The following is a 27,329-nucleotide window of genomic DNA, read 5'->3' on the forward strand; positions in this document are numbered from 1 at the left end:
ATTAATTACACTAATTTGTGCATGAGCGGTGAGGAGAAGGAGACATAAAAGAAAGAAACTGAATTTATATAAAAGGTGCAGAACTATTTCTACTATAATGAATCTAGTAAATATATATAGTGAATGTTACAAGAAAAGTTCAAGACAAAATTAAGACATAAACACGAATAAAGCTTATCAATTAAAAGGATATAGCAATATTGTGTTTGCTTAATCTATGTAAAAATCAAAGTGTAAAAAGTACACAATGTGGGGTTACATGCTGCAGTAACTACAGAAACAATTTTTTTTATTGGCACATGGTAAAACTCTTTATCAGGGCCAATTTAATACATTCCGCTCTAATGATAGGTGTGTGTGTGTGTGTGTGTGTGTGTGTGTGTGTGTGTGTGTGTGTGTGTGTGTGTGTGTGTGTGTGTGTGTGTGTGTGTGTGTGTGTGTGTGTGTGTGTGTGTGTGTGTGTGTGTGTGTGTGTGTGTGTGTGTGTGTGTGTGTGTGTGTGTGTGTGTGTGTGTGTGTGTGTGTGTGCGCGTGCGTGCGTGATATAATTGCCACTGTTCCTTCAGGGTTGGTCCAGCAACAGTAAGTTATTTCTGTGTTTTCCTGTACGCAATGTCCTTAAGTCCTTGTTTATTATTGTGTAGAACAGGTATGACCTCAACTGTAAACACACACTTGTACAAAGTCGATCGTTTCTCTGTAATTGCTCAAATAATACATATTTGTGATTCACATCATATACAACCTTGCTGTTTGTTTGGGAGCAAACATATTTGCTGTCATGGTGACATGGTACTCTGCCCTCCATTCCTCCATTCTCTGTCTGGAATTAACTTCAAATAAAAAAAAAAGCTAACCGGAAGACATATTCTATAATAACAGGTTAATAGCCAGCAAGAGGGTTGTTAGAGCAGTTATCATTTAGTAGGTGCGTGTTAGTGTATTATTGTGTCTGCTGGGTTTAGTAATGCATGAAACTGAAAAACACTAAACTTCGACAACTTCTCACACTACATAGCAAAAGAGAGTTACTGCCTTGGAAAATAGTGGGGGTTTTTCACATCAGACATTTAATTACTTTAATTATAGCTGTATGTGTGTGTGTGTGTGTGTGTGTGTGTGTGTGTGTGTGTGTGTGTGTGTGTGTGTGTGTGTGTGTGTGTGTGTGTGTGTGTGTGTGTGTGTTTGTTTTGTTCCTGGCTGCCATTAACCTAGATTTTAGGCAAAATAACTGCCAAACGCTTGAAAACAATATGATGGAATACTTTAATCGGTCTGTGTCACTGTCAAATCACATCATGTATAGAATTGGAGGAATGAAATAGAATTAGAGGAATGAAATATAATTGGAGGGATGAAACTCTCTTTAATGGTTACACATGCAGAGCACACAGCACACACAGTGACATTTGTTCTCTGCTTTTAACCCATCCTATGGAGCAGTGGGAAGCTATTGTACATCGCTCGGGGAATGTGTCACATGTCACAGCATGTCATTAAGAAATTGGGAGAATCTAAGAAAGTATAACAGTTAAGAGACCCATCAGATATAATAAGCACCATGCTTACCTATTGACATCCACTATTTGTCAGACTTATGTACATTACAAGCCTTACTGTAATATCTGGATTTCAATCCTACAAAAAGATAACCTTTTTATCGTTTTTTTTTATATACTTTATTAATCCCCGTGGGGAAATTGTTTCTCTGCATTTGACCCATCCTAGTGTTAGGAGCAGTGGGCAGCCATTTTTGAACAGCGCCCGGGGAGCAGTGTAGGGAACGGTGCAGGGACACCTCGGTAGCACTTGGTCTTGCCGGGACTTGAACTGGTGACTTTCCAATTGCCAAGCCAAGTCCCTATCGACTTCGCCACCACCTTATCGTTACTAAGGGAATAAAAACTTACATATGCCCAGATTGTGCTGGGTATCAGATGTTAAAAGAACAAAAACACACACTGACCGTGGCTTGTATCACGAATGATGTGTAATGTGTATCTTATCTTTGAATCATGAACATGAGATATGGCACACCACAACAGGAGCTATTAAAGAAGCCAAAAAGAGCATCTAGTGCCTCTGAATTGACAGATTGAACACACCAGCTGGGGCCAAACGTGTAAAAATGTCTCTGTGTGGAGTATCTGGAATGGGTATTTACTAAATCAACACATTTGAACATGAAAGTCCATCACTTGGACAGAAAAAAATAGAGAACAAGGTGTGGATTATCGTAAAATAGCTATGGCTATCCCTTAAAATAAATCCATATATAGGCTACTTGTATTGCCACTACCAAAGTGATCTTTTAAAAATAATTTGTTCTTTTCATATGGTTTTATTGAGTTTTCCTTACACCTGGTTTAGAAATCTATAAAAGATAATAGGTCGAGCAACATTGCTGCAGATTTGACAAAAATAAATAAAATTGTGAAATATAACAATACAAAAAATAGATAATTTGATATGGGGATACAAAGTTAGAATTCACATAAGATATAATGTGATGTGTTGCGTTTGATTTGACAACATAGTGTCTTTCTTTGTAAAAAAAAACAAACATTATTTATATTTAAATTACAGTTATTGATGATACGCACAGGAAAGTTTGGTCTGGTCTAACTGTCTATCGAACGTTGTGCAATAACAACAATGTACATCATAAATAATATCCAATGCATTGACTCAAAGGACTTAATCTTGTGTCCCGTGTTATTTATTACACAGCAATATTTGGGGTGGCGCGTCTGTCGCCCGTTTGTTTTGCTGCTCGAAGGCTTCTGCATAGAGATGGCAAGAGAACCCTAGCAGGCTGTGGGGCCTATACGGTTGGGCTTTCTACCGAAAACCGTAACGTTAGTAGCGCAAAGACGCAGTTGGTAGGAAAGGAGCGGAACAGCGGACAAGGTAAAACAAAGCAGCCTAGCTAACTTAACCAATACCAAACCATGTCTTGTAATGTCAAAAATGAGTCCTTTACAAGTCTGTATTCCGCATCCTGTCAAACTGTTTTGACTAACGTTAGCTCAATTATGGCGAACAGCTAGCAAAGCTGCTAAATAATGTTGAAACCGTTAGCAAGCCGGCTAGTTGGCTGCAGTTGTATAATAGCTTACTTGGCTAAGTTTGTAATGTTAGCTTGCTAAACTAGCGGTGTCTGCTTTACTGCAAGATGTACTGCCTAAACAAACACATATAGTAGATCAATTATGTGAGGATATTACCACCTGTCTAGCTAGTTATATTTCGTAATGGTGGAAGGATAGTCAGCCAGCGGTACGTTCTTAAGTCAAACAAATGTCACTAAAACGGGGATTTTTTTAATGGCTAATTTACTGATAGCTAACTAGCTGACTAGCTATAGTTGCAGACTACTGCTGGTAGCTAATAAATGTCGTTAGCAGTTACTGTACCTATATGACATGTCTGCTGCATACATACGCTTAACGTTAAACATGGCCTAAATTGAGACTTCTATCCGTAGGACAATTATTTGCCTATCAAGTTTACGTTACCCTTACTTTGTGAGCTAGCATTACCGTTAGCATGTCAGTAGACTACCAAAAGTTAGCCAATGTACCTTAACATTAGAGTTTTTGTCAGTCAGTGTTTGTGTTTACCCAAAAGTCATTGTTAACATAACGATATGGTGTAAATATAGTTTCAAAGTGAGAGCAATCTGCTCGTTTTATTTAAGTATCCAAGGGCTTGTTTACTGAACTTTGTTTAATAAAGAAAGAAACAAAGGTTACATTTAAACATTTTTGTCTACACGGTGATTCTTTGCACAATACCTGATTTAAGGCACAGGTAAACACAGGCCTGACGTGAGGCATACTGTCTATGTAACACTGTTTCAATTCTCAATACACCTTCTATAAATACAGAACAAAAACAACATCCCACTTTCACTCTACAGTCCAGACTGATCATTTTAGGCCCATAGGCCTAATGGTTATGTCCCTAACTATGACTAACTTGGGCTCAGTTAATACCTGATTGGAATCCTTTTCAATAGAACTAAAGCCCAGTGTTCTTACATTCATTTTCTTTGGATGGCCTTAGTCTCAAAGAGAAACAGTCAAACGTGACTTATTTGTAATGGAAAGATTGTATACTGTCTTGGTGATTGTATTTTAGACAGTCGTTTCACAGCTCAGGCGCTCACAAACTGTATATATTAGTGCTTCAATGGAAGGAAATTACTCACAGGCAGTTGTCACTTCAGCAGCAACTTAATTGTATAGATGACATTTCCATTGCCTCCTGTTGTTATTTAATTCATTTTCTAAGATTCTAGGATTTTGTGCTAGTGAGGTTATTACTTATTTATCCCCCAGTTTTGTTGAGCTGGGGTGTAAGGTTGAAGGGCAAATGCAAACACCCCCCTTGACATCATTGTCTGCCCAGATGTATTCCAGTGTAGGCAACTCTTAATACTATGTATGTAGCTCTGAGTTTCTGTGTTGGTGTGGAAAACGTGTGACATTAGGGATCCTTAAAGGTATGCTTTGCCACTTTTTATGTGGATATCCAATCAGCGTTGATGGGTTATATTGTCGATTGAAGCAATACAATCTTTGATGCCTGTAATATGGAGAACCTCTGATTTTGTACAGTAACTACTCCAGAACAACACTATCCAAATGAGGCGCATCGTAACCTTTTTTACACAATGGAACTTACAACAAGTACATACAGTTTGTTTCTTAAGGGCACCTACAACACTCCCCCTTACACAAAAAAACCTGAGCTTAAGTAGTTTGTTGTTCTTCATGCCTCCAGATGTCACTTGCAAGTCAAATGATGCTGCTTGATGTAGGAAGAACAGATTGTACTGCTTTGTTAATAGAGAATGTTTTACTCAAAAACATTGCTGTACAGCCTTGCAAAAAAACTGGGCACATTGCAGTGAGTGATCACATTCTTGCAGTTTAAAACAGGTTCAGGGAGCTCAACAGCTGAAAAGTGAAAACAAAGTTGATCACCCTTCAACTGTTTATTATGTAATTTTGCTTCTGATAGCAAAAACCCAGAGCACCCTTAATGTGTCATAGTAGAACCAGGAAGTAACAAACCATAGTTACGTTAGAGCCTAATAAACTCTGTTATTCCTGTGAGGTCTGATGTTACCCCTGAAAAATGAAGAGTTTAATGGCTGACTTCTACTGTAACAAGAATACTTTTTTGAATGCCTGCAGTATGCGCTAACTAAGTTCAGCCTTCTCCTAAAAATGTGCTCTTTTGTCTTTTTAGAAGAACCATGGGACACGGAGTGGGCTGAACCAGAGGGTCTAGCAGCACACGCCAATTGTAAGTATACATTGTGTTGATTATAATATGGGAAGCAATTGGGAGGATAAACAAATCATAGACGTAATGAAATTAAAATGTTAAGAGCTGAAAGAACTTTAATCACAAACTTCAACCAAATATTAAAAATGTGTAGAAACAGCTTTTCACAGCCTGTTTTTTTTTATAGAAACCCTGCTAAGTTTACATTTTTCATTTTTATGATTTTACTGGCTATATGTCTTGTGGGTTTGTAGTTTGCTTTATTTGTCTGTGCGGTTTTGAAGGGTTCCCACTGTGGCATATGACATGGCCACGGCCTCATCCAGAGCAGAGTCCAGCCATAACCACAGAGGAACGACACAGCTCCATGCCATCGGTGAGTCCCGGATACTGTACTGGAATTGCAGTGTTGCTTGACCCTGTCCTTTCCTTGGAGAGCTCATGTTGAATCACTGTGTATCTGAATGATATTGTCAACTTTATAGGGAATTTGTCAAATGTTTAAGAGGAAAAAAATCACTATATACTGTTAACTTCCCTTTATGTACACACCACCAGTGTCCTGTGCCAAAATCAAGAGGAAGAAGAGCCTGTTTGGGACAGCCATTTATGTGGAGGTGACAGCGGAGGGGCAGTCGCGCCGCACAGCAAAGTCTCACAGCTCCTCCAGTCCTAAATGGGATGAGAGGCTCACTCTGTAAGAAGCAACAGTTGACCTCTTTTGTGTGTGTGTGTGTGTGTGTGTGTGTGTGTGTGTGTGTGTGTGTGTGTGTGTGTGTGTGTGTGTGTGTGTGTGTGTGTGTGTGTGTGTGTGTGTGTGTGTGTGTGTGTGTGTGTGTGTGTGTGTGTGTGTGTGTGTGTGTGTGTGTGTGTGTGTGTGTGTGTGTGTGTGTGTGTGTGTGTGTGTGTGTGTGTGTGTGTGTGTGTGTGTGTGTGTGTGTGTGTGTGTGTGTGTGTGTGTGTGTGTGTGTGTGTGTGTGTGTGTGTGTGAGAATATTGTATACAAAAGTTCACCTTCACAGTGTGCTTCCTAAATGAGTGCCAGGGACAACTCGTGAATCTCCAGTCATTTTAGAATTCAGAGGAGATAAAACTAGAGACCGATTTCTGAGTTGAGACATAAAGTATGTTTTCCCATAGTCTGTCGCACTGAAAGTAGTCTGTGGGTACAAGCCTTCTTACAAGATATTTGTTCTCCTCTTCCCAGAGCTTACCACAACAATATGCAGTAGATCACACTCTGAGCAACTTCATTTGGAAGATCCTGAGGGAAACCGAGCATAGTTTATAACAGGCGTTTTAAAAAAAAAATGCAATTCCTGGTGTGGTTTGTCAATATAGGTTTAAGAAATGCAAACAAGCCAGTGGGTTTTTCCCCTAATAGCAACAATTGCGTTTCTTACAGCACTGTGGAGATGTTTGTTGCTATGCAAGAATAGTCATCTCATACCCCCCCTAAAAAGAATATTCCAAGAGAGTCATGTTAACCTCCAAATGGCCCTTGATCATGAAAAGCTGATGAGAGATAAAGATAGGCCTGTCACGATAATTAATTTAGTTGGACGATACATTTTCCTGGAAATTATTGCGATAAACGATAATATTGTCGGCACTGTTGCAAGACCATTTTAGACCACTGACATAATGATAATGTATAATAATAATTCAAGTACATCCATTCAAACAGAACTTTTTATTGAAACATTGCAAATGAAATGTGAAATAATATTCAAATATATAAATGATATATAATAAATAAAACAAATTTATTAAATTATAAAAAATGTATTAAATCACACACAACCAAAACAATAAATTAAATAGACTCAGGCTGGAAAACAGAGCTCTATCTATCTATATCTATCTATCTATCTATCTATCTATCTATCTATCTATCTATCTATCTATCTATCTATCTATCTATCTATCTATCTATCTATCTATCTATCTATCTATCTGTAGGTAGGCAGGCACACATTGTCTCACAAGCAAAAAAAAAACTCCTTAAAACAACAGTCTTCACAAAGTTTTCGAGCAAGGAACACCAACATGTTTGCATTGTCGGGCAAATGCATCTTTGATTGTAAACTGTCGGGAAGGTGAGGGCTCTCCATCTCCAGCTGCCGTGTTTGCTTCCAGCTGGGAAAACGGAATGGGGTGGTTATGTTTCAGGTGCAGTTTAAGGTTGGTCGTATTGCTAGCTTTTATTGCTACCTTTTTAAAACAAATGCGACATAACGGCTCATTCAAGTCCGTAGGTTTGCCTCGTTGATTTGGCAATCCAAAAATATCCCTACACCGGAGATGTGGAATTAGGTTTTGCAACCAATTCCATTTAACTTCAAATTCCCCTCGAGTAAGTCACACGTTGTCTCCTGCTTGTCTCTATATTATTCCTTTGGCTGCTACACTGTTGCACGCGGAGTGTCCTAACCTGGCTGTGTGTGAGCCTCACAGCACCCTCACAGCACGCCTGGCCGGCAGACACAGCTCGCCTTGCTAAAATGCTGGTCACATCCTTATCTATACAAACACGCATGTAAACGGTAATTTATCGAGGTCAGAAAAGTTATCGAGTCCATTTTTATTTATGGTAGGAAAAGTCAATGTATTGCTTATCGCAACAGGCCTAGATAAAGATAAAGACAGAAAACAGATCTGTCCTCCTTTCTAGGTATTTTTCTGTTTACAGTGTATCCTTATGTAACACACACAAGGTTGGCGGTTCATGTGATCATTATTGTAACAAAGGAAATGTTATATGACAACACAAAGTGCTCATTGTATTATTTTAGACTTTTCCAGCTCTTTGACCGGGTAGCCTGGCTAAATGCCAGAGACAATGCTTTATTTTCTTGATTGGGTAATTATTGCGAGCAGGACAGAGTGGTGCTGTCTTTGTGATCCTGTCTTTGCACCGTGGATGTTTGCCAAGCTGTTGTGAGTCCTACCCACGGCGTCTAGGCTATAAGCCTAGATATTTATCTTCAGACTGATGCCTTGAAAACATTGACTGTGCTGCGTAGTGTTTTCATTTTTTTGAAGCAGCATTATGTGAGCAGAATATATCAGTCATTCCTGCAGCAAGGACACATCCAGTCTGTACTTGAGCAATGCTATGTTTTGACTGTTGGCCTTTTTTCTTATTAAGTCGTAAATATGTGCAAGTTTTGTTAAAAGTTTAAAGATTTACATATGTGTATGTCTTTTTGTCGTTGACCTTTTAGGAATGTAACACCGCACACACAGGTTGATTTCAGAGTATGGAGTCACCACACCCTGAAGGCGGACGCTTTGCTGGGCAGAGCCACACTGGACCTCACTCAAGCCTTGGAGCAGCATGACAGGAAATGTATGATAGGCCACATCAAACTTACAGACCTGTATTATAATATAGGGTTGGATGTGTTAATTATTTAAAAATACATTTGTGGCATAGTGATTAAAGTACCAGACCAATGCAGACTCAAGAACTGTAAAGTTGGACTAGCTAATGAGGATTATTACAGTTTTTTTATAATCAGAATCACAATGACAACTTTTTTTCTTGTTAAGGTTAACAGATATCAGATAAATGTGTCTCTCACTGATAGGACGCTATAAAAGAAGCATGGTTTGCTTTATGTTTCTCTTGGTTTCAATCTATTGTTTTTCCTCTTCCCACACCATCCCTGTTTGGGCTGTACAGTGGAGAATGTGAAGGAGGTGCTGAAGCTGAGCGTGGAGCAGAAGGGGGCTGTGGTTCCCACAGGAGAGCTGACTGTCTACCTAGACGGTCTGACTGTTACTGACCAGGAGGAACTGGCACCGCTTACCAACGGCAATGCAGCAAACGGCACCAGTGAGCTGAGTATGTTAACAGTGGGGGTGGGTGATAGTGGTGGGTTGGCCAATTTACATTACAATGTGTACTGGTGTATGACGAGGAAGCACATGGAGAGAAAAAAAACCACAGATGCATGCATACAGATGAATATACTGGTACTTGATCACCTAACCCAGGGGTCTGCAACCTTTTTGACCAATAGAGCAATTTTGCTCCTTTTTCCAAAAAATTTTTTTGTCTGGAGCCGCAAAACATATTTCATAGTTTTTTATTGTTATATCAGACAAAAACTACAGTTTTTTTTGCATTTATTAGGCTATTTATTACATGATATAAAACTGTTAACCTCTAATAAGAAACAAAGAATTCTTATAAGGAGAATTAAAAATAATACACAGGCCTACTTTAAAATAAATTAAACGCAGCACTTGGGGAGTCCTCTGCACATTTGAAGGAAAAAAAAACATTATTAAAATGGGCCCACTTTGAAATAAATAAAACATATAGCTGCACCCTAAAAATAGTTAAAGGTACGGTAGGTAAGAATGGAGAAACCAGCTCGAGTGCGCTAGAATTTGAAAGTACACAACCGGAAAAAATATGCCTCTTCCTTCAGACTTCCTTACAGAGTCCCTCCACCAACACACACGAACGCGCACATGACCAATGAGGGCACGACATAAGTTTGTGCCCAGATGGAAGGCTGACAGGCAGGTAGGCCATCCAGTTACTTTAGCCGGGCCGGCTCAGATGATTGGTCGTTCTTTTTACAGCGCTACGGCTTCCACAGATGATATTTTTGTATGTATTTATTGTCAAAGCATTTAATATATTCATTGCTATCGGGACGTTAAGAGCATTCCATGGAATATAACAAAAAGTGTTTTCTGAAATAAATTACATACCCCATTGAATTATGACTGAAGATCGTCTTCCTCTCCCTTGTTGTTCCTCGATACGTAAAGGCTGCACCACCGTTGACAACTTCTCTCTACATATCAAACATACCGGTAAACCAGCATCGTTTGCTGTGAAAGCAGATAACTCTGTCCACACAGAATTAAATCCTGTGTTCCTCCGGTACTTTTCTTTGATTTATCCATAGTTCGCTCATCGAGCCGGGGGTCAGGTTATTCACCTCCAAGAAAGGGCGCTCGTGCGGGACCGTAGCAGGATGTGACGCATATTTGAGTTGACCTAATTAAAACCGTTTTGTTTTTTATTTATGTGTCACAGTATCACCTCAAAATACAAGATACGAAACATTTTCAACCATGCAACTAAATATAAATAGTCCTACAAATACTTTTATTTTATTTCCTTCTTATTTTTGTCTAAGCTCAAGGGAGCCAGAGCAGAGGGCTTAAAGGGCCGCATGCGGCCCGTGGGCCGCGGGTTGCCGACCCCTGACCTAACCCATACCCTCAATCACTTATCAATTATTATTTTTTAAATTACTCTCTAAATATGCACTTTATATCTTGCATTGTTTTCTCCAACCCCTAGAAGTCCAACAGAATGGCGATGCCATCCATGAAAATGGAGACTCATCCTCCTCTTTCTCAATGGCTGCCAGCAGGTAAACAAACTTTTGAGTCATGTGATGAACACAAGGGCATATTTTACATTATTGTCCTACATATCCTTTATTTATATATTTGTTTGAACCCTGGCATTCCCCTTCTCTTGCTTTTACGTTATTGTGCTGCCCTACTGATATCAGTTTCTTAGTATTTGTCACACGGCGAAAGTGCCCTTCACTCCAAATGTGTTTCTGCTCATGCAACAGACGGGAGGTTGGGGTGGGGGGGTGAGTGGGATGTGGCTGCCTGGCTCCTCTCTGCTCTCTGCATTGCAGTTGCTGAGAGGACTGCAGACACAAACAGGGGTATATTTTAAACCTTGCAGTGTTTCCCCTCCCAGGGAGTTCCATAAGGAAAACAAAGGGCTGTTTTAATACAGTGCTGGTTTTGATCTGAACTCGTTCTACCCTCCCTGCCTCTTCCCCAATATATGACTGCACTCCCAGTTTACAAGAGCAAAGGTGCACATTTATCAGCTAGAAGGTTCTTTGGGAACACTGCCATACTTCTTTCCTCTCTTTTACTTAATGTGGTCTTATATCACTTTTATTCTTGGGTGTTAATTGTCAGTCTTCACTCGCTTGCTTTCTTCACCTTTGTTTTCATATCAATAAATCTATCTCCCTTTTATTTATTTTTTACTTCTAAAATATTTTAATGTCCTGAGCCTCACTCGCCTTCCCTTGATTTACTATACTTTTTTATTGTACTATTTTTTGCTTTATTGCGTATACGTCATTCTTTCCCTTCATTTCAGTTATCTGTAATGGATGGATAATAATGAGACCCTTCCCGTGGAGTCAGAGGCGCCTGGTCTTACAGCCTGTCAAAACCATTGATACTGGCAATGCTGGCCACAGGAGCACAATGTTGTATTAAATTCAAACTGTGTGTCTTCTTACCAATTTCTTCTCCCTGCATCAGGTTCCAACACTAAAACAGAAAGTCTAGTTTCTGTAGTATTTGTATTTAGCATATAAACATGTAGACATCAATACAATTATGAATGAATGCATTATAGATACATATTCCAAAAGGGCGATGTCAACATTTTCCAATCGGTTTAATATCAAGCTATAACATATGAAGTACACAGAATTCAACCGTTAGGTGTTCAACTTTAATTGAATTGACTAACTCAGTAACATTTTCCTTACATAGTTTTAAGCCTGCTTTAATACATCATGGTGCAAATTTTGGGTGGGAAATGTGTCGGTATAGTAAAATTATGTTTTGTGGATATGCCGAGAAGTAAAATCAGAGTTCACCTCAATCATGACCCTTTCTGACTTTCCCTTCTTGGTCGTTGGCTTGTTTTTCTGATAATGGAGTTGTATTGCTGGCAGCGTACCAACCTCTCGCCTAAACAATGCCTGAACTCGAGTCATACGACTGTTTTTGTATTGGTCTTGGTGTGGGAACGTCTGTGGCCCCTTTTTAACTCTCCCGGCTCACAAAAGGGCCTCTTCCGCTGTACCAATTACATCACTAAGCCATCCTATTCTGTCCTGTCCTTACCCCTACAAGACAACAGTCTCAATGTCAAGTCAGTGTTTAATCTGACACACTCACACTCACGAAGCCCTGTAACTCCATTTTATTACAAGCCTGTTTTGGGCCTGTAGTAAAAACTAAAAGTTATTGGCTCTTAAAATGATCATTATAGTTATAGAATTTGATGTGTTGTGTTTGCGCATCAAGATCAATGTTTTTGAACTTCTTCTGTGTTTTTCTTAAAGCACAGTGAATGGTACAGACTTGCGCCCAAGGTCCAGTTCCTGTTCGGCAACCAGTGGTTTGGGCTCTCAGGTGCCTTCCAGTTCCTGCAGCGCTTCCCTTGGTCACGTCATCGTCAATGGAGACGTCACACCCAACTCCACCCCAGTCCACCGACCCTCAGACAGTGACCCAGAGAGTAGGACAGGTGAGCTTCTTCTTTATGTCCGAATTACAGTATCTGGGATGGTTTCAAATCTTATCACTGGGTTCTTCGTTTACTAAACATTAGTTTAACAACCAATTATCAACTAGGTGTATTCCTTCATGCAAAGTGTTTCATATCATATTAAACTGAAAATCTAAAAAGAACAAATAATTAAACAAATAATTAAACTTGGACTCAATATTTGTGTAAAATGTATAACTTTTCCTGATATCATGGATGGGTGGGTGAGGTATTAATCCATGCACGTGAACAGCACCTTTGTCTTTCTCTGACCTGCCTGCAGTCAATGGAGAGTCCTGTGACGCTGCTCTCGGGCCATCGTCTGCTACAACAGGAGAAGTGCCGCCCCCTGCAGATGACCACCAGGACTGCAATCAAGATTCCGCCCCGCCAGATCCCAACACAGCGCCAGACGAAACCCCCCAAACCCTGCTAAGCTCCACACAGGCTCCAGCCTCCTCCTCTGCTAAGCCTACTGATGGCACTGCTGCTGCTGCTGCTGCTGCTGCTGCTGCTGCTGCTGCTGCTTCCTCCACTTTCAGCTCCCCGCCACAGGGGCCCCCCGCCATCACAACCTCCTCATCATCGTCCTCCCCGCCCCCAGCAATCGGAGACGGGAATGCTTCAGCAGAAGGCGGTGGCAGCAGTAGCAGCAGTACAGCCGTAACTACAGACGGGGCCAAGCCCAGGGAACAGGCCCCTAATGCTGGAGCCCCTGACGCTCTGCCTCCAGGGTAAAAAATAAATCTTTCTTCACTGACTTTCACATTCCTTTTTTTTTTTTACCAAAGCAATTATAATATTAAGTGTCAATGTCAAACACCCAAAACACACAGTCATATTTCGCAATAATAGGTAAACCTGTTATTACTAAATTTCTCGTCATCTTTGTCCTTTCTAACAACTTTATGTAGCTTTTTGTTTCAATCCTTCTTTTGTCCCCCTCATTTATCTGTTTTTTTAGGTGGGAGCAGAGGAAAGACCCGCATGGGAGAACTTATTATGTCGACCACAACACCAGAACTACGACCTGGGAAAGACCACAGCCACTACCACCAGGGTGGGTGCCTCTCTCTTGCTCACTTTCTTTGGTCATCACCATTTCTCAGAAATGTAACTTTAATGGGTCCATCAGTACGTTTTACCAGTGGATTTTTGCCTTTCTTACATCGGTCTCCATTATTGGTTACTTTCATTTTTATATTTGCATCACGTTCCAGGCTAGCTCATTAATTTGAAGCTTGCATTTTGTGTGCCTGTGTGCTAATTGTCTCCTTCACTCTGCCAGTTGGGAGCGCCGGGTGGATGACCGGGGAAGGATCTATTACGTGGACCACAACACCCGCACCACCACATGGCAGCGTCCCACCATGGAGTCGGTCCGCAACTTTGAGCAGTGGCAGAGCCAGCGCAGCCAGCTGCAGGGAGCTATGCACCAGTTTAACCAGAGATACCTCTACTCTGTAAGTCAACCCCCACCCTTCCTACATCCTCATGTCCCCTTAACCCAGGGGTGTCAAACTCAATTTCATCGCGGGCCACATTCGCATAAAGGTTGCACTCAAAGGGCCGGTTGTAACTATATAAATATATAATATATATAAAATAATGTATTATATTACATTATTGCCTCTGAATTGGATTATTATCGGATAGGATAATAACTTAGTCATTAACTACGTCTGAAAGCAGAAGTCCAGGGCAAATAATTGCAAGTCTCTTCAGTGCGCATGCCACAAAACGAGATGCATTGTGGGTAGGGGGGTAACGGTATCCGTATTCGTCACGGTTCGGACGTCACGGTTCGGACGTCACGGTTCGGCACATGCAGTCACACGGCGAATACGCCTTTTTTTACGAGTGGGAAAAAAGTCTGTCACTCAGGGCAGTATTACACTATATATAATCCAGGGGGAGGTATTGCGCCTAAAAGCCAGCCGCCCGTAAATAACAAATGAAGAACAAGAACACAACAAAACGAACACAATACATGAAGAAGAAAAGTTAGCTATGGCGAGTTCACACAACACACAGGAGCTAGAAGACCCACCTGCTTCTTTTAAATCAGCTGTGTGGGAACATTTTGGGTTCCCTGTGGACTACAACAATGATGGGGTGCGAGTTGTGACGAGGACGGTGTGTCGGCGTTGTTGAGACAGCTAGTGACAGCTAGTGGTAACACGTCAAACATGCTCAATCACATCCGAGTCAGTCTCAGTCCCCAGCGAGAGGGTTTTCTCGACGGCAGGTGACATAGTTACCGCCAACAGATCTGCCCTCACTACTGACAACGTAGACAAACTCATCTTTTTGAAGAAAATAGAGTAAAGCTTGAGTACCTTTATTTAGGCATAATGGCCTCACACACTCACAAGTTAATTAGACATGTTAGACATTGCTCCTAAAGGTACAGATTTTATTTTGTTTTATATTTATCATTGTATTTATTTTATATTTTGACATCAGGAGATGTTATACAGTTCTGTATTGCCTTTTATTGATTGTGATTGAAACACTTTCTTATTATTTATTTTAATATTTTCAAGACATTCTTTTTAGTTGTACAGCTTATTTAACCTTTTAGTTTGACATTAGCCATTAACTGTGTAATACAGTTAATGATTCCAAATGTTAGAGTTCCTTATTTTCATACCAAAACTTGCACTACTGTTAAAAAAAAATAACAGCAAAAAAATTATGCATTTGGAACTTATTTTTGCTTTTCCTTGTTGTACCGAACCCGTACCGAACCGTGACCCCCAAACCGAGGTATGAACCGAACCGTGACTTCTGTGAACCGTTACACCCCTAATTGTGGGACATGTAGTTTATGGGCAACCTGCTTCTGTAAAGTGGCATGTAACCGTATAATAAACGTATTATATATATATTATATTCTTTCAAGCTCCACATAAAATGAAGTCGCGGGCCGGATTTGGCCCCCGGGCCTTGAGTTTGAGACCCCTGCCTTAACCCCTTCTTTTCTTAGAAGTTTACACCTGTGAAATTAATTAATTCATCATTGTTACTTTTCATTTAAAGTTTTACCGTGGCATGATACTGTACATACATTTAATTTGTATCTGCAAAACTCCAGCCGTTAGATTTGACAGTAAAATAACTCCATGCATTATTGAATCACCCGACAACACTGGATCCATCTGGCTTTTATCAGCTCGTTCCCCTTTTAAGTCTTCAACCATTCCCGCGTGCTTCCCCAGTGAAACAGAAAACAAAGAAGATCAGTGTGGCTCTGAATGAGACCACTTCTGATATCTTTAAATGTCTTTTTTTCAAAGAATATCTTTTACATATCTTTAATGACAAATGACAAATTATGTTATAATTACTGAGTGTATATAATTACTCAGCTCTTGGGGCTTTCAAGTCTTGAATGTTTTTATTCAGTTATTGATTTCTTCTGTCCATTATAGAGTGCAGGCGTTCCTATTCCTACTTAAAACTGTATTTCATATACTAATGCGATTAGAATAATGTTAGTTTGACAAAAGTGAAAGCATTCTTTATTTAAATAGCCTTAATTCAAAATTGATTCTACAATATGGATGTAAATCAAAGAAAAATGATCTGAAATATTTTCTCACAACTATGTTTTCTCTTTCCTAATTGGCAAGTCAATATCAATTGTTTCATCCTGATGACCTTAGAAATCAAATCCCAGTTTCTGATTTGAGTTTGAAAACATATGTTTTTGTTCTATTCTAGATTCCATCCGATTTATTGCATTTATTTTGCAACCCCTCACATACAGATCTCAACTCCTTTTACCTGAGAATTCTACCTTGCCAGAATTGAAAGTATGCCAGCCCCTTCCTCTGCCCTAATCTGGTTATCTCGGATAGGGTCCATCTCTTAAGTCTTTGATCTCTGCAGTGATGTCATCTTCACTGATGATGATTAGTTTACAGCACAAATCATAAGACAGACACCAGCAACCAGAGGCCTTTCTCCCAGCAACAAAACTTCATTTGGATCGTATCTCATTTCCCAGATCCTTGTTTCCTTGTTGTGGAGTCTCTTTTTTTTCTCCACCAGATTTGTGTCTTCCTCCTGTTTTTTAAATGAATGTGTTTGTGTGCATCCCTCGTATTCAGGCATCCATGATGTCTGCTGAGAATGATCCTCTTGGCCCGCTACCTCCTGGATGGGGTGAGTTCACTTTCTTTCTTCTAAATACTGAACTTATTTTCACTTGGTGTCTGTACAGTGTGTACTGTTCTTAAAAAGGGAAATAGTTCCTTCTCCTCTCAAGCCTTCCCTCAGCTGTCAGCACTGATGATAATCTGACATGTCCCGCCACAGTGAGGGGCCACAGTGTCCATTACGCCTTTTAATCTACAGATTCCTGACTCTGTTTTGATCAACTTTAGAGAGGCGAGTGGACTCCAATGACCGAGTGTACTTTGTCAACCATAGCACCAAGACAACCCAGTGGGAGGACCCCCGAACACAAGGGTAAGCTGAGAAAGAAATCTTTGTTTTTCACAAAGCCGCTGTAGTGAAGTGGGAAAGTACTTGAAATGCAAGTCAATACAAAAGTCATATTATGCATTATAACTAACAGAAGCATGCCCTGGAGCTTTAAGGTGCCTGGCCTAATATTATTCTAATCAGATTAAACAGAAAGGTAGAGTTTATACCCTTGTGGAATTGTGTTGTCCACGTTCAAAATATTATCATTGTGTCACTTTTACAAATGTAAATGGCGCTTGCCTGTTTGAATCTGACTGCAGCTTTAGTTTGTTACACATAAGATCACAGCCCACAGGTTAATGTCTGTTCACATCGCTTCAAATGTGTTAAAAACATGTATTAAAAGTGTTTTGGATTTAGCTTGTTCTATGACATATCTTCTATGTATAACAGTTGCCAGTCCCTGTATATAACTGGCCGTGTGTGTGTGCAGGCTACAGAATGAGGATCCTCTTCCTGAAGGTTGGGAGATCCGTTACACAAGGGAAGGAGTCCGCTACTTTGTGGATCACAACACGCGAACCACCACTTTCAGTGACCCCCGCACTGGAAAGTCCTCTGTGTAAGAACATATTGTCCCATGTTTTTGTGCTACACATTACCTCCAATGTAACAGAAGCAGCTGCTGCAAGTTGTGTTTGTCGTCACCTGAAGAATGGATGGGAGCTTGTGCAAAGAGAACACTTTTACTAGGACCAGATGGAGTCATGTTTCGCTTTAATTTTCTACATATAGCTCCAATAAGTAAAAGAAAATACATATTAAATCAAAAATGTTTCTCTAGTGGTATTTCATTTCAAAGACTCTATTGCCCGCAGGGATGTTCAGGGCATTTGTTTAATTTTCTGTCGGAATATTTCAAGAGATCATACCAGTTCATATTTCACCCGTCCATGTATTTGTTTTTCATTATATGTGGAAGTTTCCTTCCACAGGATTGTAGCTGACATCCTCGTGGATTCATCTTCTTATTACAGACACATGCATTTGCTAACATTCGGTCTATATGCTGTAAAATGTATTATCTCTTCGATTTACACACGGCATCTATTGCACGTCTGTCCGTCCTGGGAGAGGGATCCCTCCTCTGTTGCTCTCCCTGAGGTTTCTCCCATTTCCCTTTTTAAACTGTGGGTTTTCTCTGGAAGTGTTTCCTTGTACGATGTGAGGGTCTAAGGACAGAGGGTGTCGTTTTTCTCATACTGATATTCTGAACAATCTGTGCTGTTGTATTTGCTGTAAAGTGTCTCTACTGTAGGCTATATTTATTTTATGTACAGCACTTTCGCTCGACCAAAAATCGTTTATAAATGTGCTATATAAATAAAACTTGATTTGAAGATGTTGACCCCCTAGAGGATCCATTGACTAGCATCTAACAGCTTATGCATTTATGTTTGATTTCTTTCAATGTTTTCATTCTTTTCAGCACCAAAGGCCCTCAGATTGCTTATGAACGCAGTTTTCGGTGGAAGCTTGCCCATTTTCGCTACTTGTGCCAGGTAGGTGTTTTCTCTGTCCTTCTCTGGTTCTCAATAACAACAAAAGTCAATAAACACAGGACTGAATAACAAAAAGTAATCCAATTCTATAGCAGACCAGTAGACTCTGCAGAGACTTTAAAGTTGGGGTGATGGTCTTTCAGTCCCTCATTTACACTTGTGCACCTGAGTTTTGTAATATTTGAGGCGGAGCTATATTTTTTGAATGTCTCTGTTCTGGCTTGAGAGAGAATCTGTTTTTTGCAATGATTTTGAGATGACAAAATGCCAATCTTATTATATTATGAATGTGTTTTTAACTCTGTCACTCATGTCAATCATATCTCCCCCCTCTGTGTCTGTGTTCAGTCAAATGCTCTCCCGAGCCATGTGAAGATCACCGTCTCCAGACAGACGCTGTTTGAAGACTCCTTCCAGCAAGTAAGACGATCCTTCTACCACTGTGCGCTTAAAACTAATGCTAAACAGCACACACAGTAATGCAATTGAAGTGCCGTGATGCTTCACAGCCAACATTCAGAGTTTTCCTCTTCTTTATTGGACAAACTGGTGCCAACTGTGCCGAAGACTTTCATTGTCATAACTTCACTGTAGCTATGCACAAAGGACAATAGAATCCTTGAATCCTATGTCACTTCCTGTTCTTGTGTGTTTTCTCTGTTTATCAGATTATGGCCCTGAAGCCTTACGACTTGAGGAGGAGACTCTACGTTATCTTCAGAGGAGAGGAGGGTCTTGACTATGGAGGCTTAGCCAGGTAATGTACAAAACAAAGTATATTGAGAATTCAAAATGATTTAACTAGAACATTTGTTTTTGTTGCAAAATGTAAGTAGTTCTTGATCATGTTCAATTCTTGTCTCCCACTCTTTCTCTCCTTTGTTATCTTTTCATTACCCGAAATACACTTTAATCTCCTTGCCTCGGTCTTTTGTCCCACTTTGCAGAGAGTGGTTCTTCTTGTTGTCCCATGAAGTGCTGAACCCCATGTACTGTCTGTTTGAGTACGCGGGCAAGAGCAACTACTGTCTGCAGATCAACCCGGCCTCAGCCATCAACCCGGACCACCTCTCCTACTTCTGCTTCATCGGCCGCTTCATCGCAATGGCAAGTCCCACATACACATGCCAATAGTGCTGCTAAGCAACATGAGAAATTCAGTTTTTACTTTAATTATGTTGACTCAAATAAGAAATGTTGACTCAAATAAGAAATAAACACATCATGTTTAAACAAAGAAGTCGAAGTTTATTAAGTTCTCTCTTTTAAAACAAACAATTCTTTTCTGCAGGCACTTTTCCACGGGAAGTTCATCGACACAGGCTTCTCTCTGCCTTTCTACAAACGCATGCTGAACAAGAAGCTTATCCTCAAAGACCTGGAGTCCATCGACCCAGAGTTCTACAACTCACTCATATGGATTAGGTAATGTGTCTTTGCTCTGCACAGCCTTCAGGATGCACATGTGTCCGTTTTTCATTTCATTTTGGTAAAGACTTTGATTAAAGAGTCAGTGCAGTGCATTTTTACACTTGTGTCTCACTAGCTCCGATGTGTTTAGACGATAAACATTTCTGATAATATCCATAAAGTTACATATTAGCATTATTTTCCACTTTCATAGAGTTACTTATAATTATCACCAAATACATTTCCGACTTTTTAAAAAACCTTTTAATGTCACTTTGTTAATATAAAGACACCGCTGTTAAACAACAACATTGAGTTATACAAAAAACAACTCCTAATAAAGAACAAAAGACAAGTGTCACTTTTGTAAAACTGCAAAAATAAGATGTATTATTTTAACTTTCTCTGAGTTTGGTAAGTTTTTTAATTTTTAGACAGATACACTTTAAATACTTTGGTTGACCTCTAGAGGAGGCCAAACTAGCCTTCAAAGATCATGGTTGTATATAAATGTATAAAGAATGAGACACTGCTATTCCATGTAAATGTTTTCACCCCTTTCTTACTTTACTCTTCTCAGGGACAACAACATTGAAGAGTGTGGTCTGGAGATGTACTTCTCAGTGGACATGGAGATCCTGGGGAAGATCACTTCTCATGACCTCAAACCCGACGGCACCAATGTTCTAGTCACCGAGGAGAACAAGGAGGAGTACATCGGGTCAGTTTAACAGCTGTGTTATCAAAGTGCCAACTATATCTGCCCTCATCACATCATTTCGAGTACATTTTAAACTAACAAAGTATATTTTTGCAGCCTTATGGCAGAGTGGAGGTTCTCCCGCGGGGTTGAAGGTCAGACCAAAGCTTTTCTGGACGGCTTCAACGAGGTGGTTCCACTTCAGTGGCTCCAGTACTTCGACGAAAAGGAACTTGAGGTGAGCAGCAGATCCTGATGCTGGTAGTGCAACGACGAGCTGTATTTGAGGCCGATGACCATGTTTCCGTTGTGCCTTTTTGTTTTAATGCCAATAATCTGCCCAACTCCGCAGAGCTTTGAACCCAATCATCATTACTTAAAATACTTTGTGTTTCACGGTTCGTTGATTGACTTTGATGTGTGTGTTTGGTCCAGGTGATGCTGTGCGGCATGCAGGAGGTAGACCTTCAGGACTGGCAGAGAAACACAGTGTACCGTCACTACACACGGAACAGCAAACAGATCATCTGGTTCTGGCAGGTACGGTCAAACTAACTCAGACCTCGTTTCAAAACTGGGTACAAGTATAAACCCAACTCTCGTTTACGATCCCATTCCCCATTTGATGAAAGGATTTCAGATTTCAGGCACAATTGTGGTAAAATCAGCGTAGCAATGGACAGGTTTGGCATATCAAGATGCTGAATTAATGGCATGATGATTACATGTGTGCCTCCAGCCTTGTCTCAGTTAAATGCCACTCTCCAGCTTTTGAAGTGAATGTGCCAGAAGCATGCTGACTGCACAAATGTCTACCAGATCCTGTGAATTGAACGTTCATTCCAATACCATTTTATTCATTACCGTTTATTAGAAGTGTGTGTGTGTGTGTGTGTGTGTGTGTGTGTGTGTGTGTGTGTGTGTGTGTGTGTGTGTGTGTGTGTGTGTGTGTGTGTGTGTGTGTGTGTGTGTGTGTGTGTGTGTGTGTGTGTGTGTGTGTGTGTGTGTGTGTGTGTGTGTGTGTGTGTGTGTGTGTGTGTGTGTGTGTGTGTGTGTGTGTGTGTGTGTGTGTGTGTGTGGGTCACTTCCTCCTGCAGCTGGTGAAAGAAGTGGAAAACGAAGTGCGGCTGCGGCTCATGCAGTTTGTCACTGGTACCTGCAGACTCCCTCTGGGCGGCTTCGCTGAACTCATGGGTCAGTGACACGCAGAGCCACACAATTATTCACACAACAAGAGTTGCGCATGCAAACTACGCACTTGTCTATCTTTTGTTTTAAATGTCCTCATTCCTCATCTTATTTTGCATCCCAGGAAGTAACGGGCCGCAGAAGTTCTGCATTGAGAAGGTGGGGAAGGACACGTGGCTTCCTCGGAGCCACACATGGTGAGTAGAAAGCTCTACCGCTGATGAGGGATGAGCCATTTGGAAAATATCGCAATTAGTTTGAATGATTTCACAATAACAATGTGATTAGAGGAAATAATAACTACTCTCATTTCTCAAGTATATTAAATTGATCCTTTTATCTGAGGATCTTAACCAAACTAAGATTTGTTTTGTACAGTCTGTAAAATCGGGGACCAGAGTTTTGCCTATATGTGATTTCAGTAAATGACTATTCACAGGGATTTGCTGTGATACGCTCCGACTGGACTGATATTTAACACCTCCATTAGCTTCACAGAAATATTCCAGTCACTGCCATTTGGTCAATGAGTACGTCAGGAAAGTAAATGAAAGCCAACCTGAGATTTACTATAAAAGCTTTCAATATCCTTTGGTTAATATGTAATCAATGCGAGGGAAAGAAAAGTAACCAATTCATTGAATAACCAAGACTCCATATCTTTTTGTGCTGATCTTTCATCCTCCCCTTTTGTCTCAGTTTCAACCGCCTGGACTTGCCTCCCTATAAGAGCTTCGAGCAGCTGAAAGAGAAGCTGCTCTTTGCCATCGAGGAAACCGAAGGATTTGGTCAAGAATAGAGAGAGGAGTCCTCTCCCATTTCCCTCCCTCCCCCATCGCTGTTTATTCAGCCAAGTAAAACAAAAACAAAAAAAGAATTGCACAAGATAACCACCAATGTATATAAGCTATTTTGTCATTTTAAACCAAATCTTAATTTGCAGCATCGTTTTTGCCGCAATCCTGTTCCCTCCTATCCCTTAAGATATTATATGAAACCCCTTCATGAAATATGCAAGCATTTCTGCTCCTCTGTTTACAAACAGAATTCTTGGATACGTTTTTTCTTTTTCTCCCCACTGCAGCTTTTTAAAAGAGACTAAAAAGTGTTTTGGAGAGGATTTTATAGTTGAAGCACGATCTTCTTTTAAAGCTCTAGTTCTATAGAGCTTCTATCTGGCGAGAGTAGTATCGGGGTCTGGTGCCTGAATTTATTCCCCCCTGTTGAATCATAGTCATTTTTTTTTTTGCGTGCTTGCATGACTGCCTGTGAAGAAAAGAAGACTGCTGAGACCCACTGTACACACACAGACATTTCAGCATGGACGCTTTGTTGCTTAATGAGCCCTCTTTCCTTTATCATCAAAAGTGTTTGGGGATTTACTGCAGAGAGAAAGCCTCTCACTCACTTAGTAAGAAGCACCATCTTCTGTCCTTGGATAAAGATGTGAGTTCATTCATTTAGCAGAGAAAGGCTACTAAAAGAGTGAGCCAAGGACTCAGTTAGCAAGTCAGTCTACACACTCTCCGTTTTTATTTAAAGATTAAGCTGTTTCAACAAAAACAATTCCACAAAAAAGTAAAAAAACGACTCTGGCTCAATGGGTCCTGTGTGCTTGGCTGATGATCTAATGCCTATGAAGCCACTGTGGATCAGACAGCCAATGGCATCCTTATTTGATCAAATGTACTTAAACCCATCTGTTATAGGTATTATAATAGTAAAATATATTATAATTAAATGAAAAATGTTAATCAGAAACCAAACACAGCATACGATATTTAGCCATCTTGTGTTGTCATTAGGTCTAAAGAGCATCTCCTTCAAATGAATGTACATCTGTGCACGAACTTGAAGACACTGTTCTCATTATTACTCAACTGAAGCTAATATGGCATCAAAAATGTTAAAGTTACATGGAAATGATTTTCAGGTGATAAAGGAGGTTATGGGCTTAAAAAACCTTTCTTAAGTCATGTCTTAAATGACTTAAAAGCAGCAAAAAATGGTGCATGCGGTGAGCGCAAACTGAGTGTAAACTGGCCAGGTAAAATGAGAATAGGCATTAAACACAACTTTCTGAGGGGCTGATGGGAAGTGATGGGCTTCTGGAAGTAGTGACTGGGTCATAAACCTGTATGTGATTGTTAGAATGTAACAATACTGTCAACTGAAGTCGGTGTGTAATGGAGACAAAATAACTTTGAAGCCATGCTGAGCCTACTTTCTGGATCGTACCATTTAATTGATTCAGTCTCATTCCTCCTGAGGTGAGCTAGCTTTAGTTTAAAACAGACGTGTGTTCATCCCTTAGGTTGCTGGAAAATAGCCTTTAACATACAAATAATGATTAACAAGACACTAAAGTGCCACAGACCAAATAACGCAACCCCTCAGCAGCCTCAAGCCTGTTTGGAGAGTGATGAGACTTCTGTGTTTTAATTGTTTGCACCCCCACTCTCCCCTTTGTCCTTGATCTCCGTTAACTCTTCAGGGGACATGTCGTTTGCTTTCATCGCCTAACCATCCATTGTTTCTAAACTCTGGTGCTCATTCTCTCAGTCAGTGGTCTAAATGCAGCTATGGCAGCGGCATGCCATTTTCCTTCTCTTCTCTGGCGTTATGTTGTCAGGCCACTGCAAGCTGACTTGTCTTCTAGGAGGCGCTATCAGTCATGTATAAAACACGTTCAGCTGTCCCTGCTGAAAAGAGGGACGACAGTATGAAGAAAACATTTACTGCAGCAAAAGGAGCCGACTTAAGAGAAGTCAAAACTGCAGAACTTTGTGCTTCCTTAATTTGAACAGAAACATGTAATCAAAGAAAATCAACTGTGTATGTGAATATTCATTGTATAAAGATAATGAAAGTAAATAAAGTACTTAAATATTATAATTATTTACACAGAGCCGCCGCTCCATTGATGGAAATCTGTGATGCCTTTTTGTTTCTATCAGAAATAGATGGGACGTTTCAGGTTGCCTTCACTGCAGCCAGTTAGAGGAAGTTTCACATGGAGAGAAACGTTGAGTCATGTTACTGAACATCAGTCAGTATGTGATCATGCAGTAGGGATCTTGTTTCTGTGCCGACTGCAGCGTAGGCCACCTGAAACGCATCCAACCTGTAACATATCGCGTGTAGATACACACTGTAAACACCAACTACACTGTACAGAATGCCCCTTTACTGGAGACCATGTGTATAGAAGATTCATTTTTAATCTGCTTTCAACCCATTTTAATGGAGATGGATTTATGAGATACAAATAAATAAGTAAATAAACCCCCTCCATGACCATGTCTTTTTCTTTTTTCCATGTGTGATTATCGGGGGACGAGAGACCTTCTGCTCAGGATTCACAACCTTTCTTTTTTTCTGTTCTTAAGGAAAAATCAATGAATGTGCTCTTGGTTTATCCTTTGCTTTGATTGGATCTTGCCTGTCGAAAGAACCATAATAAATAATGTATCTGATTATCTTTAAACCTGGTTATATTTTTTGTTCAATTGTCAACAAGATCTCAGCAATACAAAGAGGGAATTTCTTAAAATATGGCACACACATCCACTTGGAATGTTGTGGTCCAAAGTTACGATGTGGTCCTTCTGCTAATTATGAAAATGTCATAATGTTTAATAGGATGAAGTGATCACATTTTGGACAGACGTGGATGCATCTCGAGTGGTTTGCAGAGACATAAAAATGTTAAGACCAGTAATTTTGATATAATTTATTGTTCCAACTATTTACTTAAATAAATAAAAAGAACCAGCACCTTACCGTGGTAGAGAGGTTTGTGTGCCCTGATGAACCTGGGGGCTGTGTTGTCTGGAACCTTGTGTTCCTGGTAGGGTCTCCCATGGCAAATTGGTCTCAGGCAAGGGGCCAGACTAAGATTGGTTCAAAAGACCTCATGAAAGAAACAACAAGAAGTGAGGATACCCGGCCCGGAGGAAGCCCGGGGTCCCCTTCTGGAGCCAGGCCCAGAAGGAGGACTCGTCGGCGAGCGTCTGGTGGCCGGGCCCGAAAAGGCAACGTGGGCAACACCTCCGCTTCTCCGTCCCGCGGGCCCACCACCTACGGGAAACATCGATGGGGTCGGGTGCGCTGCCAGAAGGGTGGCAGTGAAAGCGGAGGGTCTCGACGGACCAGACCCGGGCGGCAGAAGCTGGCTTTGGGGACGTGGAACGTCACCTCTCTGGGGGGGAAGGAGCCGGAGCTTGTGCGGGAGGTGGAGCGGTACCAGTTGGATCTGGTTGGGCTCACCTCTACGCACAGCGTCGGCTCTGGAACCTTACTTCTGGATAGGGGTTGGACTCTATTCTTCTCCGGAGTTGCTCAAGGTGTGAGGCGCCGGGCGGGTGTGGGGATACTCACAAGTCCCCGGTTAGGTGCTTCGTTGTTGGAGTTTACCCCAGTGGACGAGAGGGTCGCCTCCCTACGCCTGCGGGTTATGGGGGGGAAAACTCTGACTGTTGTGTGTGCTTATGCACCCAACAGCAGTTCAGAGTATTCGGCCTTCTTGGAGACCCTGGAAAGAGTCCTGTATGGGGCTCCTGAAGGGGACTCCTTAGTCTTGCTGGGAGACTTCAACGCACATGTGGGCAATGATGGAGACACTTGGAGGGGCGTGATTGGGAGGAACGGCCCCCCTGATCTGAACCGGAGTGGTGGTTTGTTACTGGACTTCTGTGCTAGTCATGGATTGGCCATAACAAACACCATGTTCGAACATAAGGATGCTCATAAGTGTACGTGGTACCAGAGCACCCTAGGCAGAAGGTCCATGATCGATTTCGTTATCGTATCATCGGACCTGAGGCCGTATGTTTTGGACACTCGGGTAAAGAGAGGGGCGGAGTTGTCAACTGATCACCATCTGGTGGTGAGTTGGGTCGAGTGGCGGGGGAAGCCTCTGGATAGACCTGGTAAGCCCAAACGTGTAGTTCGGGTGAACTGGGAACGTCTGGAGGAGGCCCAAGTTCAGGAGGCCTTCAACTCACACCTCCGGCGGAGCTTTTCGGGCATTCCTGTGGAGGTTGGGGACATTGAACCAGAGTGGTCGGTGTTCAAAGCCTCTATTGCCGAAGCCGCGGTGGGGAGCTGTGGTCTCAAGGTCCTAGGTGCCTCAAGGGGCGGTAACCCTCGAACCTCCTGGTGGACACCGGTGGTCAGGGAAGCCGTCCGACTGAAGAAGGAGGCCTTCAGGGATTTGTTATCCCGGGGGACTCCCGAGGCAGTTGCAAGGTACCGACAGGCCCGAAGGGCAGCAGCCTCATCCGTGGCCGAGGCAAAGCAGCGGGTGTGGGAGAAGTTCGGAGAAGACATGGAGAAGGACTTTCGGGCGGCACCAAAGTTGTTCTGGAAAACTGTCCGACAC

At 41.2% G+C, this 27,329-nt stretch overlaps 1 protein-coding gene across 3 annotated transcripts; it reads left to right on the top strand.

Annotated features, from left to right (window-relative positions):
• The first annotated feature begins 534 nt into the window (after window positions 1-534).
• LOC117465463 (NEDD4-like E3 ubiquitin-protein ligase WWP1) lies at window positions 535-25,433 on the top strand. 3 transcript variants are annotated; one of them, XM_034108266.2, is made up of 25 exons: window positions 535-582; window positions 5,260-5,316; window positions 5,583-5,674; window positions 5,857-5,995; window positions 8,526-8,650; window positions 8,987-9,148; window positions 10,631-10,703; window positions 12,447-12,631; window positions 12,936-13,386; window positions 13,617-13,712; window positions 13,941-14,115; window positions 16,768-16,822; window positions 17,044-17,128; window positions 17,580-17,708; window positions 18,576-18,648; window positions 18,997-19,068; window positions 19,317-19,405; window positions 19,596-19,755; window positions 19,940-20,073; window positions 20,639-20,779; window positions 20,876-20,996; window positions 21,194-21,298; window positions 21,856-21,952; window positions 22,071-22,143; window positions 22,646-25,433. In XM_034108266.2, exons 3-25 carry the CDS (start codon window positions 5,605-5,607, stop codon window positions 22,743-22,745), a joined length of 2,910 nt encoding a protein of 969 aa, XP_033964157.1. In that variant the 5' UTR covers window positions 535-582; window positions 5,260-5,316; window positions 5,583-5,604; the 3' UTR covers window positions 22,746-25,433. The 3 variants fall into 3 exon arrangements, with proteins under 3 accessions (XP_033964157.1, XP_033964156.1, XP_033964158.1); XM_034108265.2 differs by lacking the exon at window positions 535-582 and adding an exon at window positions 2,742-2,910; XM_034108267.2 differs by lacking the exon at window positions 535-582 and adding an exon at window positions 2,742-2,910 and having other exon boundaries at window positions 8,987-9,139.
• Window positions 25,434-27,329: the final 1,896 nt, after the last annotated feature.

Source organism: Pseudochaenichthys georgianus, chromosome 20 (assembly GCF_902827115.2).
Source record: "Pseudochaenichthys georgianus chromosome 20, fPseGeo1.2, whole genome shotgun sequence".
NCBI lineage: Eukaryota > Metazoa > Chordata > Actinopteri > Perciformes > Channichthyidae > Pseudochaenichthys > Pseudochaenichthys georgianus.

Bases quoted from the DNA above. Each gene is read 5' to 3' on its own strand.
- LOC117465463 (XM_034108266.2), top strand. From the start codon at position 5,605: ATGGCCACGGCCTCATCCAGAGCAGAGTCCAGCCATAACCACAGAGGA. The intron at 16,823-17,043 runs GTGAGTTCACTT...GATCAACTTTAG, and splicing joins CCCGCTACCTCCTGGATGGG to AGAGGCGAGTGGACTCCAAT. The intron at 20,997-21,193 runs GTGAGCAGCAGA...TGTTTGGTCCAG, and splicing joins TCGACGAAAAGGAACTTGAG to GTGATGCTGTGCGGCATGCA.